Source organism: Eptesicus fuscus, chromosome 11 (assembly GCF_027574615.1).
Source record: "Eptesicus fuscus isolate TK198812 chromosome 11, DD_ASM_mEF_20220401, whole genome shotgun sequence".
NCBI classification, from domain to species: domain Eukaryota; kingdom Metazoa; phylum Chordata; class Mammalia; order Chiroptera; family Vespertilionidae; genus Eptesicus; species Eptesicus fuscus.
Window position 1 is genome coordinate 80,009,240 of NC_072483.1, and position 21,788 is coordinate 80,031,027.

General features: G+C 44.6%; 2 protein-coding genes across 4 annotated transcripts in view; one reads left to right on the forward strand and one right to left on the reverse strand.

Annotated features, from left to right (window-relative positions):
- Window positions 1–4,048: 4,048 nt before the first annotated feature.
- On the forward strand, window positions 4,049–7,328 carry FZD5 (frizzled class receptor 5). The gene is made up of 2 exons (XM_028151145.2): window positions 4,049–4,658; window positions 4,912–7,328. Exon 2 carries the CDS (start codon window positions 5,167–5,169, stop codon window positions 6,925–6,927), a length of 1,761 nt encoding a protein of 586 aa, XP_028006946.1. The 5' UTR covers window positions 4,049–4,658; window positions 4,912–5,166; the 3' UTR covers window positions 6,928–7,328.
- Window positions 7,329–10,921: 3,593 nt separating this feature from the next.
- Window positions 10,922–21,788, reverse strand: part of CCNYL1 (cyclin Y like 1) — a 43,853-nt gene continuing 32,986 nt past the window's right edge. For 2 of the 3 annotated variants that reach the window (XM_008145228.3, XM_028151146.2), the window contains 2 exons: window positions 19,051–19,213; window positions 16,548–17,887 (listed from right to left, as the gene is read on the reverse strand). In XM_008145228.3, coding sequence (XP_008143450.1) covers window positions 17,777–17,887; window positions 19,051–19,213 — 274 coding nt within the window. In that variant the 3' untranslated portion in view covers window positions 16,548–17,776. Of the gene's footprint in view, window positions 13,469–14,824; window positions 14,890–16,547; window positions 17,888–19,050; window positions 19,214–21,788 lie in introns of those variants that run through there. The other variant, XR_008557435.1, reaches the window with a different exon arrangement.

A 21,788-nucleotide genomic window follows, 5' to 3' on the forward strand; every position in this document is an offset into this window, starting at 1 on the left:
AGGTGGGTGCTGAAATCGGTCTAAGGAGCATCCTACCGCATGCCTGATCGGCGACGCCCAACGAACAAGCTGGCGCTGGACTTACACTGGATTCCAGGTGAATCCCGAGCCTGCAGCTTTTCCGCACGTTAGCCCCCCTCGAACACGGGCACGGAAGATTCAACCTGGTCCCCAGGAAAGGAATGCTAACGAATGAGGGGCGTTGTTTATCTCCATATTTACTCTCTGGTGGGTCTCAGGACCCTCTACAGCTGGGACTGCGATGAGGCCTGCACCCCATGACAACACAGGTGTCGGAGTTAGGAAAACGCAAGTTGCAAGGTGTGTAACCGTGGGTAACAAGTTATTTAACTTGTCTGAACCTCAGTTTCTTCATCTATAACTTGTCTGAACCTCAGTTTCTTCATCTATAAAAAGTGCCCTAGCTCAGTGGTCGGCAAACTCATTAGTCAACAGAGCCAAATATCAACAGTACAACGATTGAAATTTCTTTTGAGAGCCAAATTTTTTAAACTTAAACTTCTAACACCACTTCTTCAAAATAGACTCGCCCAGGCCGTGGTATTTTGTGGAAGAGCCACACTCAAGGGGCCAAAGAGCCATGCTGCACTTAACAGGGTATGGTCAACCTCAGATTCAGCTCTCATAAGGTAAGCTGTGTTCAAGGATTCAATGCCAGTTGCTAAAGTTACTCTCAGCCCGGCCCGCATGTATCAGTGGTTGAGCATCGACCTATGAAGCAGGAGGTCACGGTTCAATTCCTGGTCAGGGCACATGACTGGGTTGTGGGCTGGATCTCCAGGAGGGGACGTGCAGGAGGCAGCCTATCAATGATCCTCTCTCATCATGGATGTTTTTATCTCTCTCTCCCTCTCCCTTTTTCTCTGAAATCAATTTATATATATATATATATATATATATATATATATATATATATGTTAATCTCAGTTGTCATTCATTCATCCATTTGTTTCACAACCTTATTGAAGGCATCTCATCAAGACTGTTCCATGCTTGATTATTGAGATATTGAAAGGTATACACAGACTACTGCTTATTCATTCCTATAGCATTGAACCCTCAGCTGTCTCAGCAGAATAATACATGTATAATCAATACAAGTCTAATAAGATTAAAAATGCTGTAACTATTCCCTGATGACAGAATCCAAAACCAACACTTCAAACTTTTGGAATGTCACACACTTTCTAGATGCGATGGCTAGTTAGCATCATTACCTGTATTTTCATCAGTTATTAAACTCACTTTGGACAAGAATTTAAGTTGAATTTCATGAACTAGGCTTTGTAGAAACATGTTTAATATAGCAGTAGTGTTTTCAACTCAGAAACTGGTGTTTTTTGGATGGATGGATGGATGAATGGATGGATGGAAGGCTATAGGAGTAAATTAATAGACTAGAATATTTGGCAATGTTCTGGGTGCTTAAAAATGCATCTTTAAAATAATTTAGTGTTCCCCTGCTGGCGTGGCTCAGTGTTTGAGCGTTGACCTATGAACCAGGAGGTCAAGGTTCCATTCCTGGTCAGGGCATCCCCAGTGAAGGGCATGCAGGAGGCAGCCAATCAATAAATCTCTCTCACATTGCTGTTTCTCTTTCTCTCTCTCCTCAATAAAAATATATTAAAAAATAATTTAGTGTCATCTAGCTTGTTGAATAATAAATTATGACTCAGGAGAAATTTTTTATTTCTATGCTTTCCAATGACTGAATAAGTAACTTCAGGCAAGTCATTGTGAGGCCAGTTATATCTGATTGTTGTACGGATTAAATCAGTTAACAAATCGAATTATTTAGCACCCTGCCTAATACATGTTAAATAGCATATTTTAAACTGCCGTTAAATTGAAGCAACATATATTTTTAGAAAGCAAAAATTCAAATGTACAAAAAGTTATGCAATGCAAAATAAGTCTCTTTGGCAAAGTCTTTTTGCTGTTATGACTACTTATAATTAGAGACCTCCAAGCAAAAATAACATTTCACTATTATTGATTAAGCAGAGATAGCTTTACAAACCAGTAGATAACATCATTTGAGTCGGAACTATGTGAAATAACACAAGTATTCTGGCTAAATTCCAGTGGGAATGGTTAACATTCTCCAACTTGAAATAATTTTTATTATTAGCCAACACTTGTCCATCCCCAATAATACACACGTTGCATGAAGGGCACAGAATGAGACAGCCCTCCCCTGGCATGTCCACCGTCTGCACATACTTTCCACTGAGGGTTTCCCTTTCTTTCTGACTGCTTTAGTCCATGGCTTTTCAACGCCCACTACTTTCCACCCTGGCCAGTTTGTCCACCCAGAGTGCCAAGTATTTCCAAAAAAACAAAAAGAAATAAAATATGAACACCTGTAGAAAGATGTAATGTCCATGTAAAACATATTTACTAATAGCTTTGATGTCTGTAAAGCTATTGGTACTTATTCCTTTTAACCCTAAGGCTGGGATTAATACACATATTCCTCCTGGTTTCCCCCAAAGCCTTGTTGATTAAGTGGGAGAGAGTTATTCTGCCATTTAATCCCTCAATCTGCACCAAATGGAATCCAGGACACAAGAACAATAACCGCGGCCTGTCTCACCCCTTCAGTCCAGTCCCGAGTCCTTCAAGTTCCCTGGCCCTCCAGCCTTTTTCACCACCTTCCCGGAGGAAGAAGCGGGGGTGGGGGGTGGGAAACAATTCAGGCGCTCTTTGTACGCGTCTGAATGAATTTCAAGTATGCTAAACACCTCAGTCTTCCACCTAATTAGAACACGTAGAAAAAGAGGCGTTTTTAGGACCTTTAAAACTGGCAGCATAAAAACCCATCTGGAGAGCGCCGCTGTGCGTCTCCGCGGTTGGAGCGCCCAGCAGGTCTTCCCTCGGGCGGCGGCTGCCCCGTGCGCCCCCGGCCCTCGGCGGCGGCTGCGGGCAGCTAAGCAGCCTGCAGCCCCCAGGGGGCCCAGCGCCCTGCCCATTACAGAGCCCGGAGCCAGCGTTGCTTCTCTCTGCGGGGAACTGCCTGGGATTTTAAACCTCTAATAAAGGATTAACATCTCGCGTCTTGCAAAAACAGAAAGAAAGAAAAAAAAAATCACTTTCTTGTCACAACCAAATGATTTTGTTACGAAATGCGAGTAAAGGCTGAAACCTTGGAGGTACCTATTGTGCATAGGGGGGAGTGGTTAAAATTGTGGACGCCGCAGCCCAAGTACCTAGGTTCGAACACAGGTTTGCCATTTGAGCGCCTAGCATGTGCCAGGCGCTCGGAATAGCTGTGGGAACCAGACGGGGTTGGGGTTTTCTTGGGGAACAAGCATTAGCTGGGACACCTTGGTTAAGTTTCTTCACCGGTAAGGAGTACCTGCCTCATAGAATTGTTGCAAGGATCCGAGACCTTGTATGGAGATGTAAACGATTAACGCGCGGTCTGGCACACAGTAGGGGCTCAGTAAGCATTCGCTCTTCTCTGGACGTGAGCTCACCTGGTAGGAGGACAGCACGGAGGGGAGACAGGTGCACAGTTAAGAGCGGATCTTTGAGCGGTTCTTTTACTAGGAAACAAGCGCTGGGCTCGGTAAGAACGCTTAGCTGCCGAGAGGAGAACCGGTAGGGGCCCTGGGAGCAAAGGTTCTTACGCTAGAACGTTCCAGGCCAGGGAGCCCCGCACCCGCGGGCGGCTGCAGACAACTCCCTGGAACTTGTAGCTTAGGGTTTCCCGCCCCGCGTCTCAAGAAGGCGTGATTAGCATTCGCTCCGCCCCTGCCGCTCTCCGCACCGCGATTGGCCCGCGCTGCTCGGCTGCCCGCTCAGGGCGGGGCCGCAGGGCGCCGGAGGAGAGGCCACGCTGGGGGAACAGGGGGCGGGGCCGCGCGGAGAGCGTGGCGGGGCGGCCCACCAACCGAGCCCCAGCTCGAGGGGGCGGGGCCGGGGCGGGGCCTCCCGGCGGGCATTAGAAGCAGGTGACCCGGCCGAGTGGGAGAGGCTAGTCAGCCCGCGGCCGTGACTCCTCTGCCGCAGTCGCCGCCGCCGCCGCCGCCGCCGCCGCCGCGCGCCGCTCCGTGCCGGCCGGAGGTGGGCGAAAGGGTGCGAGTGCGCGGGGGAGGAGCCGAGGCGGGCGCGTCCCAGGAGCGCCGCCGCCGCCCCCAGGAGTCGGCTGGAGCGAGGAGCCCCCTGCAGGGGAGGAGGCGAGCGGCGGGCGGGACGCGGCGGCGGGCGCGCACCATGCAGTCCCGGCGGGGCCAGCGCCGACTGTTCGCGGTGCCGTGAGGCGGCGGGTCCTCCCGGCCGCCGCGCCGCCTCCCTCTCGCCTAGGTGCTGCAGGCGCGTTCGCCCTTCGTGCGGCTCCGGGACCCCGGTGGAGGAACGCACGGCCTGCCCCTGCCTTGCCCCGCCCGGATCATGCGGGGGGCCCCGGACGAGGAGAGGGCGAGTGACGGGCCTGCGGCGATCGCGTTCCGGGGGCGACCCCCTCTTTGAGACGCCCCCACCTGCTGCCATGTGCCGCCTCCTCGTCTACCCAGCCTAGCGCCAAACTTTCCAGGTGCCAGCTTGGCTCTGAATCGCGTTTCTGAGCCGAGTGTCCCAGGGACGGAGGACCCAGCCCGGCTGTGGAATAGCTGCTCCTTTCCGGATCCGCGGAGGTGAGAGCCCGCGCCTTCCCCTGCTCCCCGTTCTCCCCGGCCCTCTGCCCTTTTCGGGAGGGGCCGATCGCTCCGACCCCGGGGTCCAGCCTGCGGGGCCCAGTGGGAAGGGAGGCGGGGTGGGGCGTCAGCAGTTTGGTTTCAGGAGGTGGAAGGGAGAGTTTCAGCTAGAGATTTGGAGACCGCTTGCGGGGACGGAGCCGTTGACTCCCCTCTAACTGGGAGTGGTTGCAATTTTTCTTCTTTTTTAAAGAGTACTTTCCCTGGAATCGGAGCCCTAACTGCCCCTCCCAAACCCGCTCCGGAGAAGAGCTGAGCGCGGAGGGAGGCAGCGCCTTCCCGAAACAGTTTGTCTCGGGGCACGGATTTCTGGAAGAGAAAAAGAACCAACAGGTTGCCAGCCCCGGCGCTGCACACCAGTCGGCGGAGAGGGAAGCCCGGTCCCCGGCTCCCCCTGCCTGCGTTGGCCCCGCGCGGGGCTGTGCGAGGCGAGGGGAGGGAGGGGGCTATGGCTCGGCCTGACCCTTCTGCGCCGCCCTCGCTGCTGCTGCTGCTGCTGGCGCAGCTGGCAGGCCGAGCGGTGGCCGCCTCGAAGGCCCCGGTGTGCCAGAAAATCACGGTGCCCATGTGCCGCGGCATAGGCTACAACCTGACGCACATGCCCAACCAGTTCAACCACGACACCCAGGAGGAGGCGGGCCTGGAGGTGCACCAGTTCTGGCCGCTGGTGGAGATCCACTGCTCTCCGGACCTGCTCTTCTTCCTCTGCTCCATGTACACGCCCATCTGCCTGCCGGACTATCACAAGCCCCTGCCGCCCTGCCGCTCCGTGTGCGAGCGCGCCAAAGCCGGCTGCTCGCCGCTCATGCGCCAGTATGGCTTCGCGTGGCCCGAGCGCATGAGCTGTGACCGCCTCCCCGTGCTGGGGCGCGACGCCGAGGTCCTGTGCATGGATTACAATCGCAGCGAGGCCACCACGGTGCCTCCTAGGCTCTTCCCCGCCAAGCCCACCCTCCCAGGCCCGCCGGGGGCACCCTCCTCGGGAGGCGAGTGCGCCGCCGGGGGCCCGTCGGTGTGCAAGTGCCGGGAACCCTTCGTGCCCATTCTGAAGGAGTCGCACCCGCTCTACAACAAGGTGCGGACGGGCCAGGTGCCCAACTGTGCGGTGCCCTGCTACCAGCCCTCCTTCAGCCCCGACGAGCGCACGTTCGCCACCTTCTGGATCGGCCTGTGGTCTGTGCTGTGCTTCATCTCCACCTCCACCACCGTGGCTACCTTCCTGATAGACATGGAACGCTTCCGCTACCCCGAGCGCCCCATCATCTTCCTGTCCGCTTGCTACCTGTGCGTGTCTTTGGGCTTCCTGGTGCGCCTGGTCGTGGGCCACGCCAGTGTCGCCTGCAGCCGTGAGCACAGCCACATTCACTACGAGACGACGGGCCCGGCGCTCTGCACCGTGGTCTTCCTGCTGGTCTACTTCTTCGGCATGGCCAGCTCCATCTGGTGGGTCATCCTGTCGCTCACCTGGTTCCTGGCGGCCGGCATGAAGTGGGGCAACGAGGCCATCGCAGGCTATGCGCAGTACTTCCACCTGGCGGCGTGGCTCATCCCCAGTGTCAAGTCCATCACCGCGCTGGCACTGAGCTCCGTGGACGGGGACCCAGTGGCTGGCATCTGCTATGTGGGCAACCAGAACCTGAATTCGCTGCGCGGCTTCGTGCTGGGCCCTCTGGTGCTCTACCTGCTGGTGGGCACGCTCTTCCTCCTGGCAGGCTTCGTGTCCCTCTTCCGCATCCGCAGCGTCATCAAGCAGGGGGGCACGAAGACGGACAAGCTGGAGAAGCTCATGATCCGCATCGGCATCTTCACGCTGCTCTACACCGTGCCCGCCAGCATCGTGGTGGCCTGCTACCTGTACGAGCAGCACTATCGCGAGAGCTGGGAGGCCGCGCTCACCTGCGCCTGCCCGGGCCCCGACACCGGCCAGCCGCGCGCCAAGCCGGAGTACTGGGTGCTCATGCTCAAGTACTTCATGTGCCTGGTGGTGGGCATCACCTCCGGCGTCTGGATTTGGTCCAGCAAGACCGTGGAGTCGTGGCGGCGATTCACCAGCCGCTGCTGCTGCCGCCGGCGACGGGGCCACAAGAGCGGGGGCGCCACAGCCGCCCGGGACTACGCCGAGGCCAGCGCGGCGCTCACTGGCAGGACCGGGCCACCGGGCCCCGCCGCAGCCGCCTACCACAAGCAGGTGTCCCTGTCGCACGTGTAGGAGGCCGCGGCCTGGAGTGAGGGGGAGGGGTGTTTTGTTTGGAAGCTTTGCCAAGGTCACTTCCGTTTACCTTCCTGGTGCTGACGCCCCCTCCTGGGCCAAGTGGGAGAGAGGGGGAAAGGGCCCTGTCAACGGAGTGGCTGTCCCAGGACTTCTCAGAGGGGCTCAGCTCACGTGTATTCTGTGTTACGTTTCTTGCTGCCTTCTTTTAAGAGAACTCTGTTTTTAATTTAATATGTATTTTTCTTAATTTTTTAACTTTGTTGCATTTTGGCAACAAAATTTACCTTTGCTTTGGGGGCTTTACAATCCTAACATTGGCATTATCATGAAGTTCCACTTGAGGTTTCTTTGAACTGTGTGGTCTGAATTGGAAAAATATATTTCCTATTATTTGTGTCTTTTTGAAAAATGTGAACAGTGAAGGTTTGGGTTCCTATGACTGAGAAATCGGTGGGTGTGCTTTTTCAGCTTGTTTCTCCTTCTTCTGCTTGAAGTGTCCAAGATGTTTTAAGGTGAGCCGCTTGTCCCTGTTCAGGAAACTCCAGGTCATGCCAACGAGGGCATAATGTGGTTAGGGCCTCCCCAAAGTGGCAGGGTTAGGGAGTGTTTAGCGACTTTGTGTCCATTCTAGCTTTGTTTAGTGAGCTTCGGGGTTTTGTTTTGTTTTGTTTTGTTTTCTGTAGTACTTGTAACCATTCTTATTCTTAGCAGCGCCAGCTTTTTGAATAAGTTAGAGGTAGCCTCACAGTGCCCAGCATAAATATTTGGAGTAGTGAAGACCCACGGGATGGAAATTGGTTGAGCTTGAATTCTAGACTGATAAGATGGCAGCTCTGTGCCAGAGGAGTGGGTGGTTCTTCATAGGCTTCAGTGATCCCATCTTTTTTAACAAAACAACTTGTGCTATAATTTGGTAAAAGTAAACTCACTCCTTCTGGAACTACTTAGTGATAGTTGCTGAAGGGGGCCGTTTGGAGGGTTAAGCACTAAAATGGATATACCTCCAGTAATTAAGTAAATTTCCCCCACCCCACCTCCTTTATCATGTTAAACAGTCTTTTTGCTTTTCTTCTGCCTCCTCCCGGAGAGCTGTGATTAGAAACCACACCCACCCTCCAACCAGGTGCTTGAACTGGGGGAGGGCAGCTGGCTACCTGTGAACAAACATTGGCAGCAGTGAGAGGAAATGAGTGTCCCTGGATTTTGGATTAGTGTGTAGCCAGATATTCCAAAAGCAGCAAGACATTGCTCTCTGCAGTCTCTGAAAACAATCGAGGCCCAGAACACACTTGCATTCGTTTTTAAAAGATGAACCGGTGTACCGCTGTGGCAGGAGGAAAGCTGTTTCCCCCGCCCCCCCGCCCCCGCCGCCCCAGTACATTTTTCTTTCCCTCTTTTTCTGAGAAAGCCGATGAGTTGATGAACACACACAGACATACACTTTGCTGTAAGAGGATTCTGTTTGCCTTCCTAGCTTAACCATTCATATTTGGAAGCCTATATGAGGAGTATACACACACAGATTTCTTTACTATTAGAAAATTCTGTTTACTTTCCTAATCTGCTGAACCATTCATTCATGAAGAGAGTGAGGTTGTGACTGGGGAAGAGGGTGATGGTGCATTGGCCAGCAAAATACCAATGACCAAGGTTGAGTGGGGACTAAATTTAGGAAGCTAAAATGGCAAAAGCAATTAAAATTTGAGAACATCTCCCTAGGGAAACACGTCTCGGGGATTTATGCTTCATTTATACCAAAGTTGGAAAAGTAAGATCGAAGCCCAGTTCAGTTTCTACTTCATGGATATTAAGTAAACAAATGAATAGTTCCCATAGTGAATTTAAACACTGTGCTGGGGGTGTGGGAAGCCTGGTATTATGGTTATAAGGACTCTCAAAAGCTGTTCAGTTATAAAAATGCACTGCTCTTACATACTCAGAACTGAGTCAGTTTTCAGTGGATTTGACAAAACCTAGTACACACAGCTTAGAGAACTTTTTGCACCTCTTGCTCCTCTACTTATTCAGATGTCTCAGAACCTGAGATAATTCCCCTGAGAGCCCATTCTTCTCCTGTTTTTCAAACAAGGACCTTTTCTGAGCACCTTGACCTCTTCCCACACTTAGTATATCTTCCCAGAAAGTGCAGATGGTTCTGTTGTCTTCAGTCACTGTGCCAAATTTGGATTGTCCCCCCTTTCTTTTTCTTTGTGGAGGAATCTAGAAATGATGCCCTGTGTATCTAAAAGTTGTGGGATGAGTGGATAAAAGTAATTTAATTCATTAAAAAAAAATTTTTTTCATTTTTGCAACATGCCCAACTTAAAAAGAACCACCAATTTACTTTAAAAAATAAGACAGTTAACACAAAGCATACTAGGCCCAGGAAAGGCAATACAGGTAATGCTTTTTGGGGGTCTACTTTCAGAGCTGCCTTTTGGTTTTCAGTCTGTTTTCTGCCTTGCTCTCCTTTCCCTTCAGGATAAAGCCCACCTGCTTTTCTGAAATCTCACTAGTATCTACCACCCCAACCCCTACCCAGGGGAGAGCAGCTGAGCTATGGTCATTCCCTATTTCCATCCGGCACATTATTTCCCCCCCCCCATTTGCATTTTTATTATGCAAACAATTAATACTCATGAGAACAATGATAAAATGAAAGGTCGTGGGGTGGTTTAGCAATTTCTTCCCAGCCAGCTTTGTGAAATTGGAGAGGACTGGGGACTTCTTTTGGCCTCACATGTGCAGCCTTGGGGCTGTTCCTTTAACAGTTCAATTTTAAGCAGTGTCTTACTTCTAGGTTAGGGGGTGAAGATTTAGAAGGTTGTCTAAAGGAACTAATGTGACCTCTCAGTGAAGCAGTTGTCATGACCTTAATTTATATTATTTCCCTCCTCACGTTTTGAAGTTGTCCAAATTGGCTGAAATAATTTTTCTTGGTGCCTTATTGGTTTATCCTTGCAAACCTTTTGTCATATTTTCACCTGACCACTTCTAATGACGGGCCTGTGCAAGTGTGTTGTGTGTAATTGTGCGCATGTACAAGCTTAAATAATGTGCCGACAGCACTGTTTCCAAACTGGTATTCATTAGGCTGTTTCCTCCTGGGCCAGGGCTGCACTAATCCTGACACCGGCCGCCAGGAGCAAGCCTCATGGATCCCACACCGAACCTTAATAACAGCATCCGTGACCTGCACTGTCAAGTACAGAATGGGACCCCCAGAGCTAGGAAATGTAGTTGTATATTTTAATGAACTGCTACCCCTGCTAAAGAGGCTTCTTTCACTTCTGTGCTCTACAGAAAAACCAAGGGGGGTAGAAGGGACAAAGCTTTGAATAACTGCTTTCTAACACCGAATGTGGCAAACAGGACAGAGCACATCACAAATCTAGGCAGGTGTGAGGTAGCGTAGCTGAGATTTGCCTGCTCCCTCTGCATGTCCTTTCTTGCCTCCAAAGTCTAATCAAGTGATCTTGGGAAAGAAATGCCTGAGTTGGGGAGGGTGGATCTGAAAGAAAAAGCTACGAAGACATTAAAGCAGGGTGAGGGGTAGGCAAGTCGCTAAGTAACCTGACACAGAACTCGAAAACCTTCTAGCAGCTTGATGACAATTACAGGATTGATTTCAGCCAGGGTAATGCCTGGGGTACAACATTTTATGACAATATTGTTCTTCATGTTGTTATAAACTGTATGTATAGTATGTATGTGATATGGGTGTGTATATACATAATATATATTACACATATATATGTATACATATATATACATATATATATATATATATATATATATATGTATGAGAGATTTAGTGACTTTTGATACGGGTTTGGTGCAGGTGAATTTATTACTGAGCCAAATGAGGCACATACCGAGTCAGTAGTTCGAGTCCAGGGCATTTAAGGGCATTTAATACTTATGATTTCCATATATGTATAGTGCCTATCCCATGCAGTAGCTTCACAAAGACATCTCCAGAACTCATGAATCAGAGCCAGTGATATTTTATTTGTAGACAATCAATCAACTTGAAACTATAAGTTATTATTGGCAGATGATTATAATTAGCATTAACAAATGGAAACCCAGAGCATCTTGAGTTCCTTTTTTTGGTTTGTTTTGATCCTGGAAGTCAATAGAACAGCTGTGTATGTGGTTATGTTAGTCTCATGATAATTTGCTGACCTTATTATTTCAGAAAAATTTTGTGTATATTATATTTGTGGGAAGGTAAAATAATGCTTTGAGATTTTTATCAAATATGGAGAGTAGTTATTTATGAAAAACAAAGAAATGTCTATTTTTGTTTCTTTGTTCTCAACTAATGTAGATAAATTTTAAAGTGCATTAAAGCAATGGTAAAGAAAATGAGATGCTGTACAAGTCTTTTTCTCCTCATGCTTCTATGGAGACACACTGCTTTCTAAGAATATCTGAGGAGATACATGGATTCTAACTTCATAATCAGATTTCTCAAATGTACTTAAAATATAAGTGGTAATGTTTTTATTAATAAGAAAATCAAGCAAATTCCAATCACCAGAAACAGAACTAATAGAAACTTGTTTTACTTGAATATATTTCATGGGTTTTTCCTGCTGATCCTGTTATTTCATGACTCACTTGAAGAAATGAAGGGAAATACACAGAACAGACATTGCCTGAGACTGTGTTCTGTTTTATCAATCCTCCATCTATACTGTAATACCAGCGATTTATCTCATGGCACACATAAATTACTAAAATTTTTGGCACACCAAAAATATATATTTTGCCAATCTGATAAAAAAATAGATATAACTTTGATTATCAAACATAATAATAATCTACCCTTTTTGCTCCAAAGTTGACTTTTTAAAAAATCAGATGCCTATACTTGTATATAAGGATTTCTGGTACCAAGAATTAACAAATCAGATGCAACCTTATTCAATTTGACCAATAAGATGCAACTCTGTTATATGACCTATATATATTTATGGTTCAAGAGAGGGTATTGACACCAGACAGCTATTGAGTTGGCTGTTGTCATTTTTTTATTTGACAGTCTAATAGAAAAGAAGTCAGTGCCCCTTACTAAATAGGTAGTAAATGCTTTAACAATTCTTATGGCTCACCAGTTGAAAATTTCTGCTCTATGCCAAACCTATCTGAGTCGATGTTTGTGCTGTTGTTCTATGGGTCTGGTTGGGGAGCAGTAACTCCCCAAACTATTCCATCATTCACCAGTTAGAACCACAACTTGATATTAAGCCATAAATATAAGTCGGGAAACCCAGATAAGAGTTGAGTTAGAGTTGGCACCTTCCTGATAATCGGGGCTGCTGCTTTGTAAACCTGAGATACTGTGGTCAGATTTTCTTACTTGCTATTTTGGCAAGGTACAGATTAGCTACCAATCTACCTCATTCGAATGCCTGGTATGTCTGTTTCCCAGCACACTGAGGCATAAGTATGGGAGAAGATAGGTAATTAGGAGCTTATAATGTTGTTTAGGGGAGATAAGTCCAATATAAGAGTATATATAATTCAATGTCAAAATGAGTGCTGGGAACATGATCAGATTGGTTCGTAAGTTAGGGCAACTGGGAGGAGAGAGGATACGGTAGTTGAGCTGGATTCTAACGGAAGAGTATCTGTACCTTGCTTGTACAGGACTCTCCAGTTGGCACCTCTTCCCAATGCTTTCTCATTGCTCATTCCCCTCCTCCTCTGATGGAAAGGGAGGAAAGGGCAAAGTCACAAGCTGGAGCAAAGGGACCGTTGGGACTTAGACGCTGGAGAACTAGGTGGGCCCAGAGGATTACTGGTCATAATGCTTCCTTTAGTGATTTAATTATAGAGATTTTCTGTTTGTCATGGGTGGAAACATGATTGAGAGGCAGCAGCATGTTCATATGCATAGACTTGGGAGCTAGACTAACTAGGGAATCTAATCCCAGTCCCACCATTTAAGGGCTGTGTGATCCTGGACATTTTAACCTGTTAGTACTTCAGTTTTCTCATCTGTGAAAGGAGGATAATAATAATACTCATATCTTAGGATTTAGAGGATCTAAAGGATTAAATCAGGTAAGGCAAGGTCAAGGTAAAGCAAGGTAGAAGACACTGTTCAGGCAAGAAATGGAAAGGCAATTGAAACACTAGATTTCCAAATTTGAGTCTGTGTAAGAATCATTTGGGGCTATTGAAAATTTAAATTCCTAGGCTTCAGCTCTAGGAATTGAGATTTGGTGGGTCTGGGGCCCAAGAAACTGCTGCTTGCTTTTTTTTTTTTAGGTTTACAAAATAGTTGCAAAGATGATTCAACATTCCTATATACTCCTTCCTTACCATTTCCCCCTAATGTTAACATAGTATAGTACATTTGTCAAAACAAGTCAACATTGGTTCATTACTCTCCAGACTCCATTTGGATTTTACCAGAATTTCCATCAGATTCAGGATCCAATCCAGGATTCTACATTCCATTTAGAGAAACTTTCATAGGCACTTGCAGTTGATGAGAGGTGGTCTGGGGACATCTTGAGAAATGCTAGATGTAAAGGACTAAGCAAAGTTAAATTGCCCCATCCCAACGTTGGGGAGATGAATGCAGTGTTTATTTCAGAGAGGGAGAGGGAGAGAGAGAAACATCAATGAGAATCATTGAATTGATCGGCTGCCTCCTACACGCCCCACACTGGGGATCGAGCCCGCAACCCGGGCATGTGCCCTGATCAGGAATCGAACTGTGACTTCCTGGTTCATAAGTCAATGCTCAACCAGTGAACCACGGCAGCCAGGCTGAATGCAGTTTTGAGACAGAAGGGGATAAGTTGGTACAGGGTGTGGATATGTGGTTGATTTTAGAATTGGGGTGGAATCCCCTCGGTTAGACGAGGGGGTCACTTTAAGAAGCAAGATTTCTATTCCTAATGCCACAGGAAATGAGTTTTGGAGTTTGGAATGTGGGGATGCTGCCTAGACAGGAGATACATCTAGGGTTGTGGGCAGCTCAGGGGAGCCAGCAAGTGCAGTAAATTGGGAACAGCTGCTTTGGGGGACACAGGAGGACTCAAATAGGGGATTACAAGAGTCGAGATAACCTGTGAGCCATATGAGACTTGTATTTGCTGTAACCTGGTGATAATGCTTTGGAAGTGGGTCACAGGAGTAACCAACATCAAGCGCTGCCCAGTGGACATTAGCAGAAGGTCAGAGGGTAAAGGCTGAGGTGATCTGGTTGAGGGTGAGCCCTAACCTGCAGTGGGAGGGGACAGAACATGGAAGCTCTGCCTTTGGGAGAGTCCATTCCAGTGAGGCGGTAAAGGGGCCACCGTTTGGGGCCTAAAAGTTAGTAGAAGTGAGAAGAGTAAGAGAAAGTAATGTTTCAAGAAAATGCTGGCAGAATCATTTGAGGTCTTTAAATACTATTGGTAACTTCTGAGGCTATCACAGAATTTCTCTAACCATTCAAATTAGCTCCCTTCACAACAGTTAAAATAATCACCAAACTTGTTCCTTTTAAAAGTATTAACCTTTTTTTATTTGACTCTGGATTCCTCTTAATTTCTAAACTATTTCACTTTCCTAGTTCTTTCTGCACCCTAGAGATCCTAAACCACAAACGGTTTTCTTAGAATTTATTTCACATGACATGGTCCCTCATCTGACAACCCCATTTAAAATAGTTGAGGGGAATGGCCTCAGAAACCAAACCGACTGCGCCTCTGCTCTGGCGGAGCAGGCTTTGCTGAAGGGCTCCAAGATGCTTTGCGTTGCTTACTGGCACCACGTCAGGCCGGTCAGGTCGTGAGTGGGCTAAGCGAAGACTTTAGGTAATCTAATCCTTAGCTTGTTGATAGACGCTAGTATAATCTGCAGATTCTGCACTGAAACAAACACTTACCTGGAGATTTCTCTGCTCGCTGTCAAGTGCTTTTCCAAGTAGCTCTGTACTCGAGAATGCAGCTTCTGGGAGAGGGAACAGGCTAGTCATTTTAGATGTGGTCAGGGAGAAGGCTTGGGTGATGAAAGATTTTAGCTAACCTACATGTCATAGCTAAACATTTCCAAAATCACTGCATAACCCGAATACAGAGTGATTTCTTTTCTGGTAAATACTGGCTTCAGCATTTTTTTTTTTAAATCAAGGAATAGTGTATTTATAGATAGAGGAAAACTCAACCAAGAAATGAACCATGAGCTGTCATAAAACCAGGATTCAGTGCTGCTGGACTTCATTAATGTCTGGGCATATGGGATATAATAAGAGTAAATAATCTGGAATCTGGTCCAGCATAGAAGAAACTTCTCTTTAAACAGAAACATTGGGCCTTAAGTTGTTTTAGGATGAACCATATGAAATTGCTGATAGGAAACCATCCTGTAATTCCTTTCTCTTTGGTATGTTTTACCTCATTTTACCTTCCAAGTATTGGCACAATAATGAATTATTCACAGATGCCATCTAATGCACCATGCCAGTGATTTTAAGTGTAATAAATTATCTTTAGATTGAAAAGAGCAAAAGACAAATGACATCTTAGAGGCAAGGGTCAAACCATCTATGGTCAGTTTAAAAATGCTTTAAGGCCTCACTATCAAAGCTGATGGGAAACATGTAAGTTAGACAGAGACATGATGCTATGTGAATAGGGAGAAGTGTTATAAACATACTAGCCATGTTTTAATTAAAATAGGGTTTATTAGCTTTTCTTTTAATATAAACATGAGGAAAAACCACATAAGTTGTAGCATTCTTTTCAAAATAAAATTGCAATCAATACTTGAATCTCCAAGCTCAGAACTCCATAAACAATGTTTTTTTTGAGGTGGTAGATTGTAATATTTTATATACCATTATTTTTTGTTTCTATCCTTTTAAGTGATGGAACCTGCAGCCCTCAATATAATGTGAAGCCTTGCTACACTGAAAGTATTCCTTGGCCTAGAAATGCTTTGTTTATAGGCAAAATTTCTAGGAATACATTTGAGAAGGTAGGAGAAATATTTCAAATAGTTGAGAACATTAATCTTTAAAAGTATTTCAAGTTTAGGCGATATTTTACCAATCTCCTAAAAGATTATTTAACTCCCTGCCCTTTAAAGCCTGAGGTAAGAGTTCCTAAGATTTGTATGCTTCCTCTTAAATAGCAAGACTTATATGGGACACCTACAACCAAGTCAACATGTAGGATAGAAAAGCTGGTTCATTCACCTGTTTTCATAACACTACTATTAGGGTCCAATTCCTTTCAATTTATTACATCTGAATAACACTGCTCCTCATAATCTTCCTTTACCAAAATTTAGAAAAACAAAACAATTTTGGTGATCAAAGCATGTATATAGCACAGATCTGCAAAGAATTCTTTTTAAAGAGGAGGGCATTCCTATGAAGACATAAGGTCTCTCCCTACAGTGTTAGTGCAGTTTTAAGCAATGGCACTTGTAGTAGTATAAATGCTACAGCCTTACAACACATTTGAAAGTTTAAAGGTCTCTTAAACTTAGTTTTGTATATTTTAAATATTAAGCTTTTGTTTCAGTTTTTTTGTTTTAATCCCCTCTTAAAGATGGCAAAGATAGGCTGAACCAAAAAATTACAATTTAAATAAACTTTTTGGTTTCAGCCAATCTTTGTCATTTCACAATTTGCTAAACTAAATAAACAGGATATTGTAGCAATCTTTTTTTTTCTCTATTTTTTCCCTCTGTCTACAATGTGGACATCTAATCTGCAGCTCTGGTAGTTTTATGGAATTTTGAGAATGGTTATTAAGGAGGGTAGAGCAGAAATACAGAATAAATATACACCTCTGCTGATTTTATGGAATAGCCATGACAACTCTTGTCTTCCTGCTTCCTATATTTTTTTATATAAAAATGAAAATAAACTTATTGTTGAAAAACAAAAAACTAAATGAGAAATTTAATTAAACTTTCAAATTAAAGTCTGTAGCATTTATACTTCTGTAGGAGTGCCCCGGAGGGCCCAAGCACACTATTATCCAAGCTTAGAATTGCACTTGGAGAACACCTATTTCATTATCTGCTTGTTATCACTGGACCACCATGTTGGTTGGAATTATGAGAATATCTCTTGATACATTTATTTAACAAAGAAAATCATCAGAAAATGAGAAGCATCGTTATAGTTGTTTTAAAATCCCATTGCAGGGTGGACCAAGTCTAAGTAGATAATCAATACTGACACTTTCCCAAACATGCTACTGTGCTAATAAGTAGTACTTGCAAAGAATTTGAATGAGGTGTTATTCAGTAGTTTTTTGATTTAAACTGTTTGCCAATAATGACTAGCAACTTCCACCATGTAATATGAAGAATCCTTTAATACCTAACAATGCTACAGTCTGTTCCTAAGTGGCTTTGTGAGTTGTTAGGCATCCCATGTTTTAATAGTAATACTGCATTGATTGTAAAGGAATATGTAGCAATATTGGGAAGGTTTATTCCTTTTTTTGGAGGGGCGATTCAGAAAAGTAGGAAAGACATAAGTTATATAGTTAGTGCCTTTCAAGCATCAAAATTTAAACTTGAATTAAAAAAAAATTCACATAGTTCACAGCTATCAGCCTACATTGTAAGCAAATATCTGTGTGGGTTGGGAGCTTTAGCTTTTGAGTGATTTTTGTAACTAAAGGACAGAGTGTGTCGCATTGACAAGGTCCCATTCTTTCTATGAGCATAGTCCTTGCTGCCCACGAGTCTCTTCAACTTGACGTCTGTCTGAGGTGAAAATACTAACTTTGCTGGTTTTTGAGCAGGAGAGGTGATATTTCTCCAGTCCTTGTAGATGAGGGAGGGGCTCACGGTATTACCAGCCCTCTCTTCTCCCTTACGAGAGGATAGCTTTAGAACGCTGAACACCAATAAAATTATCAGCACTAAGAGACCTTCTCAGAGCAGCTCTGCACAGGTCTTTGTCTTCACACAATCTGGAAATGGCCTAGGAAAGGCAATCAAATAGAACACAGGTACAGTTAAAAAACAAACAAAAAACAAGAGTTCCAACCTTCACAAAAAGCATCACTGATAAGCCACACATTCACACTCCTTTCTATAGTTCATAGTTTCTGCTGCTTTGGGCAGCTGAGGTCTACACTGCCAGGTTATAGGGATGTACCTTCCTGCTAATTCAAGAAGGTGGTAAGTCTTTTAGGGGTTATGATTAGATTGCTAGAGCAAAGGGGAACTTAGAAGCATTTAAAAATTGGGTTCTCAAAGAAGTCAAGAGCGTAATAGGCTCCTAACAGCAATATCATCTATTGCCTGTACACTTGTTCCTTAAACATAAAGAGCATACACTTGGGCAAATCGGTACTTACTCAGCTATTCAATTTCTATCCAACCTTCATTAGTTATAATATACTCTAAGCAAACTTTAATGAGGCAGGTGTGTGCTGTACTTTATGGGAAGGTCTAATGACAGGCACCATAAGGAACTATGTCACTTGCACATTAATTATGGTAGAAAAACATCTTTTTCTAAAGTACCTCCCAGGTACCACAGAAAGTATCCATTTTAAAAGAATCCATTTCAGTTGTGAATAATTTTGTTGTATACTCACCAAAAGTCATAAGCCATAAATATTACTTTGCAACCATGTACTTTACCATTTCCATTAAAAGCCCATGTACTTTCTACACCCAATATTTGAAGCACACATTATACATTGTAAGTATATGTCTCCCAGGTTAGCCACTAGTACTAATAAACTCATGAGACTGAACCATGATATATATAGAAAAGATATGAATTTGCAAACTGAATTAAGAATCGTAAGTAGATTCTGTATGTAGATATGAATAGAAATTATTCATGTTCGGTTATAAGGAAGGGTAGAGATTCAAATGGAAAACCATTAACAGGTTAAATTTGATTTAAAACATTCTGAATTATGGTCACAGAAGAGATCTATATATTTTTTTTAATGTGGGATCCTTGTAGAAACCATAAGATATATGATGTGAAAGGGTTAATAAGCTCTTCTTCAATTTGTTAATTTAAAAAAGCTTTTCATTTTCCTAATCACTGCTTAATATGATTTGTCCACAGATGACAGCTTTGGTGACTGACAGAAACCCCACTTAGTGATGCCACAGCCTTACCTCTAGGTTCTGGGCTCTTTCTCTGCTAAGAGGAGCAAATACAAAAGGCAGGTCGTTGTCATCAGCTAAGGAGCGAAGGTCAAAGTAGTATTTGGCATAAACACTGGCAGGAACATTAATATTAAACTGAAGTAGCTCTAAAAAATGCCTTTCCATCTCATTCCTGGGGAGGAGGAGGAGACAAAACCAACACAGGACAATTTTAGTCAATTGGACTACTATCTTCAAAAATATCATTATGAGCTACTAGGATGGCTCTAAATTTTGTTTTGAAACAAGTAAAGGCTACATGGCTGTATTAATACACTAATGTTCAAACAAGGTACAGCTATTTGTGGTCTTTCCTGCATCCCAGCATTCTGGGTCCGGGACAAGCGGGAAGAGGTGATGGCCCTCTGTGCACTTGTGCTGCTGACTCGGGGCTCATTCTTCAGAGTTCCATTAGTGCAGCTGTACGCTTCCTGCTCCTCGCTCCCTCACCAGGCCCCACTATAGTGCTCAGATGAAAGGAATGATGTATGCTGTTTATTAGCTCTGAAGAACTTGCAGACATTTTCACCAGGCCGATAACAGGAAGGGACTTATTGAAGTAGAGAGGCGCCAACAAAAGGAGTGGGCACATCACCACGGCAACAAATGGATGCATCGAGAGCCACCGCTATTATCCCTGAGGGGGAAAACTCTTGAAGCAGCAAGAATTCATCTCGAATAAATAAATAAATAAATAAGCCACATTCGATAGGAAAGCTTCCCCCTACCCCAGTGCATGGAGCTAATGTCAGAGGGCATAAAGCAAGTTTTTGTTCACCTTCATCTTATGGGGTGAGCAACTGTCACTATGACAGGTCAGGATGCACATTTTAAACTGGATGGCAGAAAGATTACAGACAGATGTCTTGGCTGGACTAAACCCACTCTACGATATGACCCCTGACAGAGCACTATACTCCAACTCCCAACTCCAACCTGTTTCTCCCATGTTGGGAATGCTCAGCATCCACCCCCCTCGCCAGACAGATGGGAACATAGCCACAAGGGGTGAGCTCAATCAAGTGTGGAAGGAAAGTTGGGAGCAGTCCTGTGCTATGTGACCATACTGCCATCACCTGCCAAGTGTTTAAATATAAAATTAGAGCAAATCATACTACTTCTACAGAGATCCCTTGATAAAGTTAATTACATAAAAAATAATACCTAAACAAACATGAGAGACTTATTTTTTAATATATTCTTTTTTTAAAGCTTTAATAGTTTATCCATTGGACAGGTCAACAAAGGCTTGATGTTCTCCTGTATGGAGAGCAGTCAGAATATGAGCAGAGATTAGGTTTTCTCATTTGGTGAACTTTCAACCTGACTGAACCTAATTCCAAAATTAATTTCCTATTCATATAGCCATAAGCCTATAGAAATGTAAATCAGATAATGTTTTGATAATCAGATAATCAGGACTTAATTTACTACAGGAATAAATGCACTTCAGTATCCCTTTTATATTTTCTCCACTAATACATTTTAATTGTGTAGAAATACAGTACTTCATAGGATTAAAATGTCTATTAATAGAGGTTTAATGACGGAAGAAAAGCATTATGCCTACAGAATATGCAACTTCTGTTGGTTTTTCAATGGCTAGATGGTTGAATAGCATACCATTTACAGGCACAGCAAATTTTCTGAATAGCAGCTGCTCAGTTTAACTTATTCTTTTGAAGGGAAATATATTTTAAAAAAGACACATAGATGTTGGAAAGTTTAAGAAAAAGCAGAGACACCAATTTTTCAATTTAGATTCAAAATGAGATCATTACAAATAGTAGTCAACAGCAGGGGGATGAAACCAGTGTATACTAAACACTGTTGTAATTAATGCCTTCCCTTTTCAAAGATCATAAACAAAAGCAGCCTATTATAAACATAGCTCCTGGTGTTTCTGTTCATATACAAAAAGCATTGTTTACTACTAGTCATCGGGTAGCTAGACACTGCCACCATTGCCCCTGTGGCTCACGTCTATGAAAACCCACACATTTCCTTGTGTGTTCTGAAGTTATAACTAGAGCCAGAGCCCCAGCCAGTTGAGGTACAGGTTTTGAGAATAGATCAGCTGTCATCATGGCAGAGCTAGTGTTCATGATCACAAATTCTCCATCCTTCAAGGGACCAGTTTGAAGACTCATGACAATGGTCATCAAAGTCACTTGAGCTTCTGCAACTTCTTAAAGTATTTCCATTTGTTTCAAATTCATTATTTGCTGTCACACTGTTTGCTAAGAAGGCTACCAGCAATATCACCAAAACTACTCAGTGTACACTATTATCAAAGTGGGCATCTGCCCCAAAAGCCACTTTGACAGATACTGACAATCACTGGGGTCCCTCCTCTTGGTCACAAGTATCCTCACTTCAGTTGTAAATATGAACTCTTGTGATTCTGAATGAGTCTTATCTGGAGTAATGAGCAAAAGCAACAAAAACAAAACAAACTCTTGCCGGGACTGGTTTGGCTCAGTGGATGGAGCGTCGGCCTGCGGACTCAAGGGTCCCGGGTTCGATTCCGGTCAAGGGCATGTACCTTGGTTGCGGGCACATCCCCAGTAGGGGGTGTGCAAGAGGCAGCTGATCGATGTTTCTCTCTCATCGATGTTTCTAACTCTCTATCCCTCTCTCTTCCTCTCTGTAAAAAATCAATAAAATATATAAAAAAAAAACAAAAAAAAAACAAAAAAAAAAAAACA

Bases quoted from the DNA above. Each gene is read 5' to 3' on its own strand.
- FZD5 (XM_028151145.2), top strand. From the start codon at position 5,167: ATGGCTCGGCCTGACCCTTCTGCGCCGCCCTCGCTGCTGCTGCTGCTG.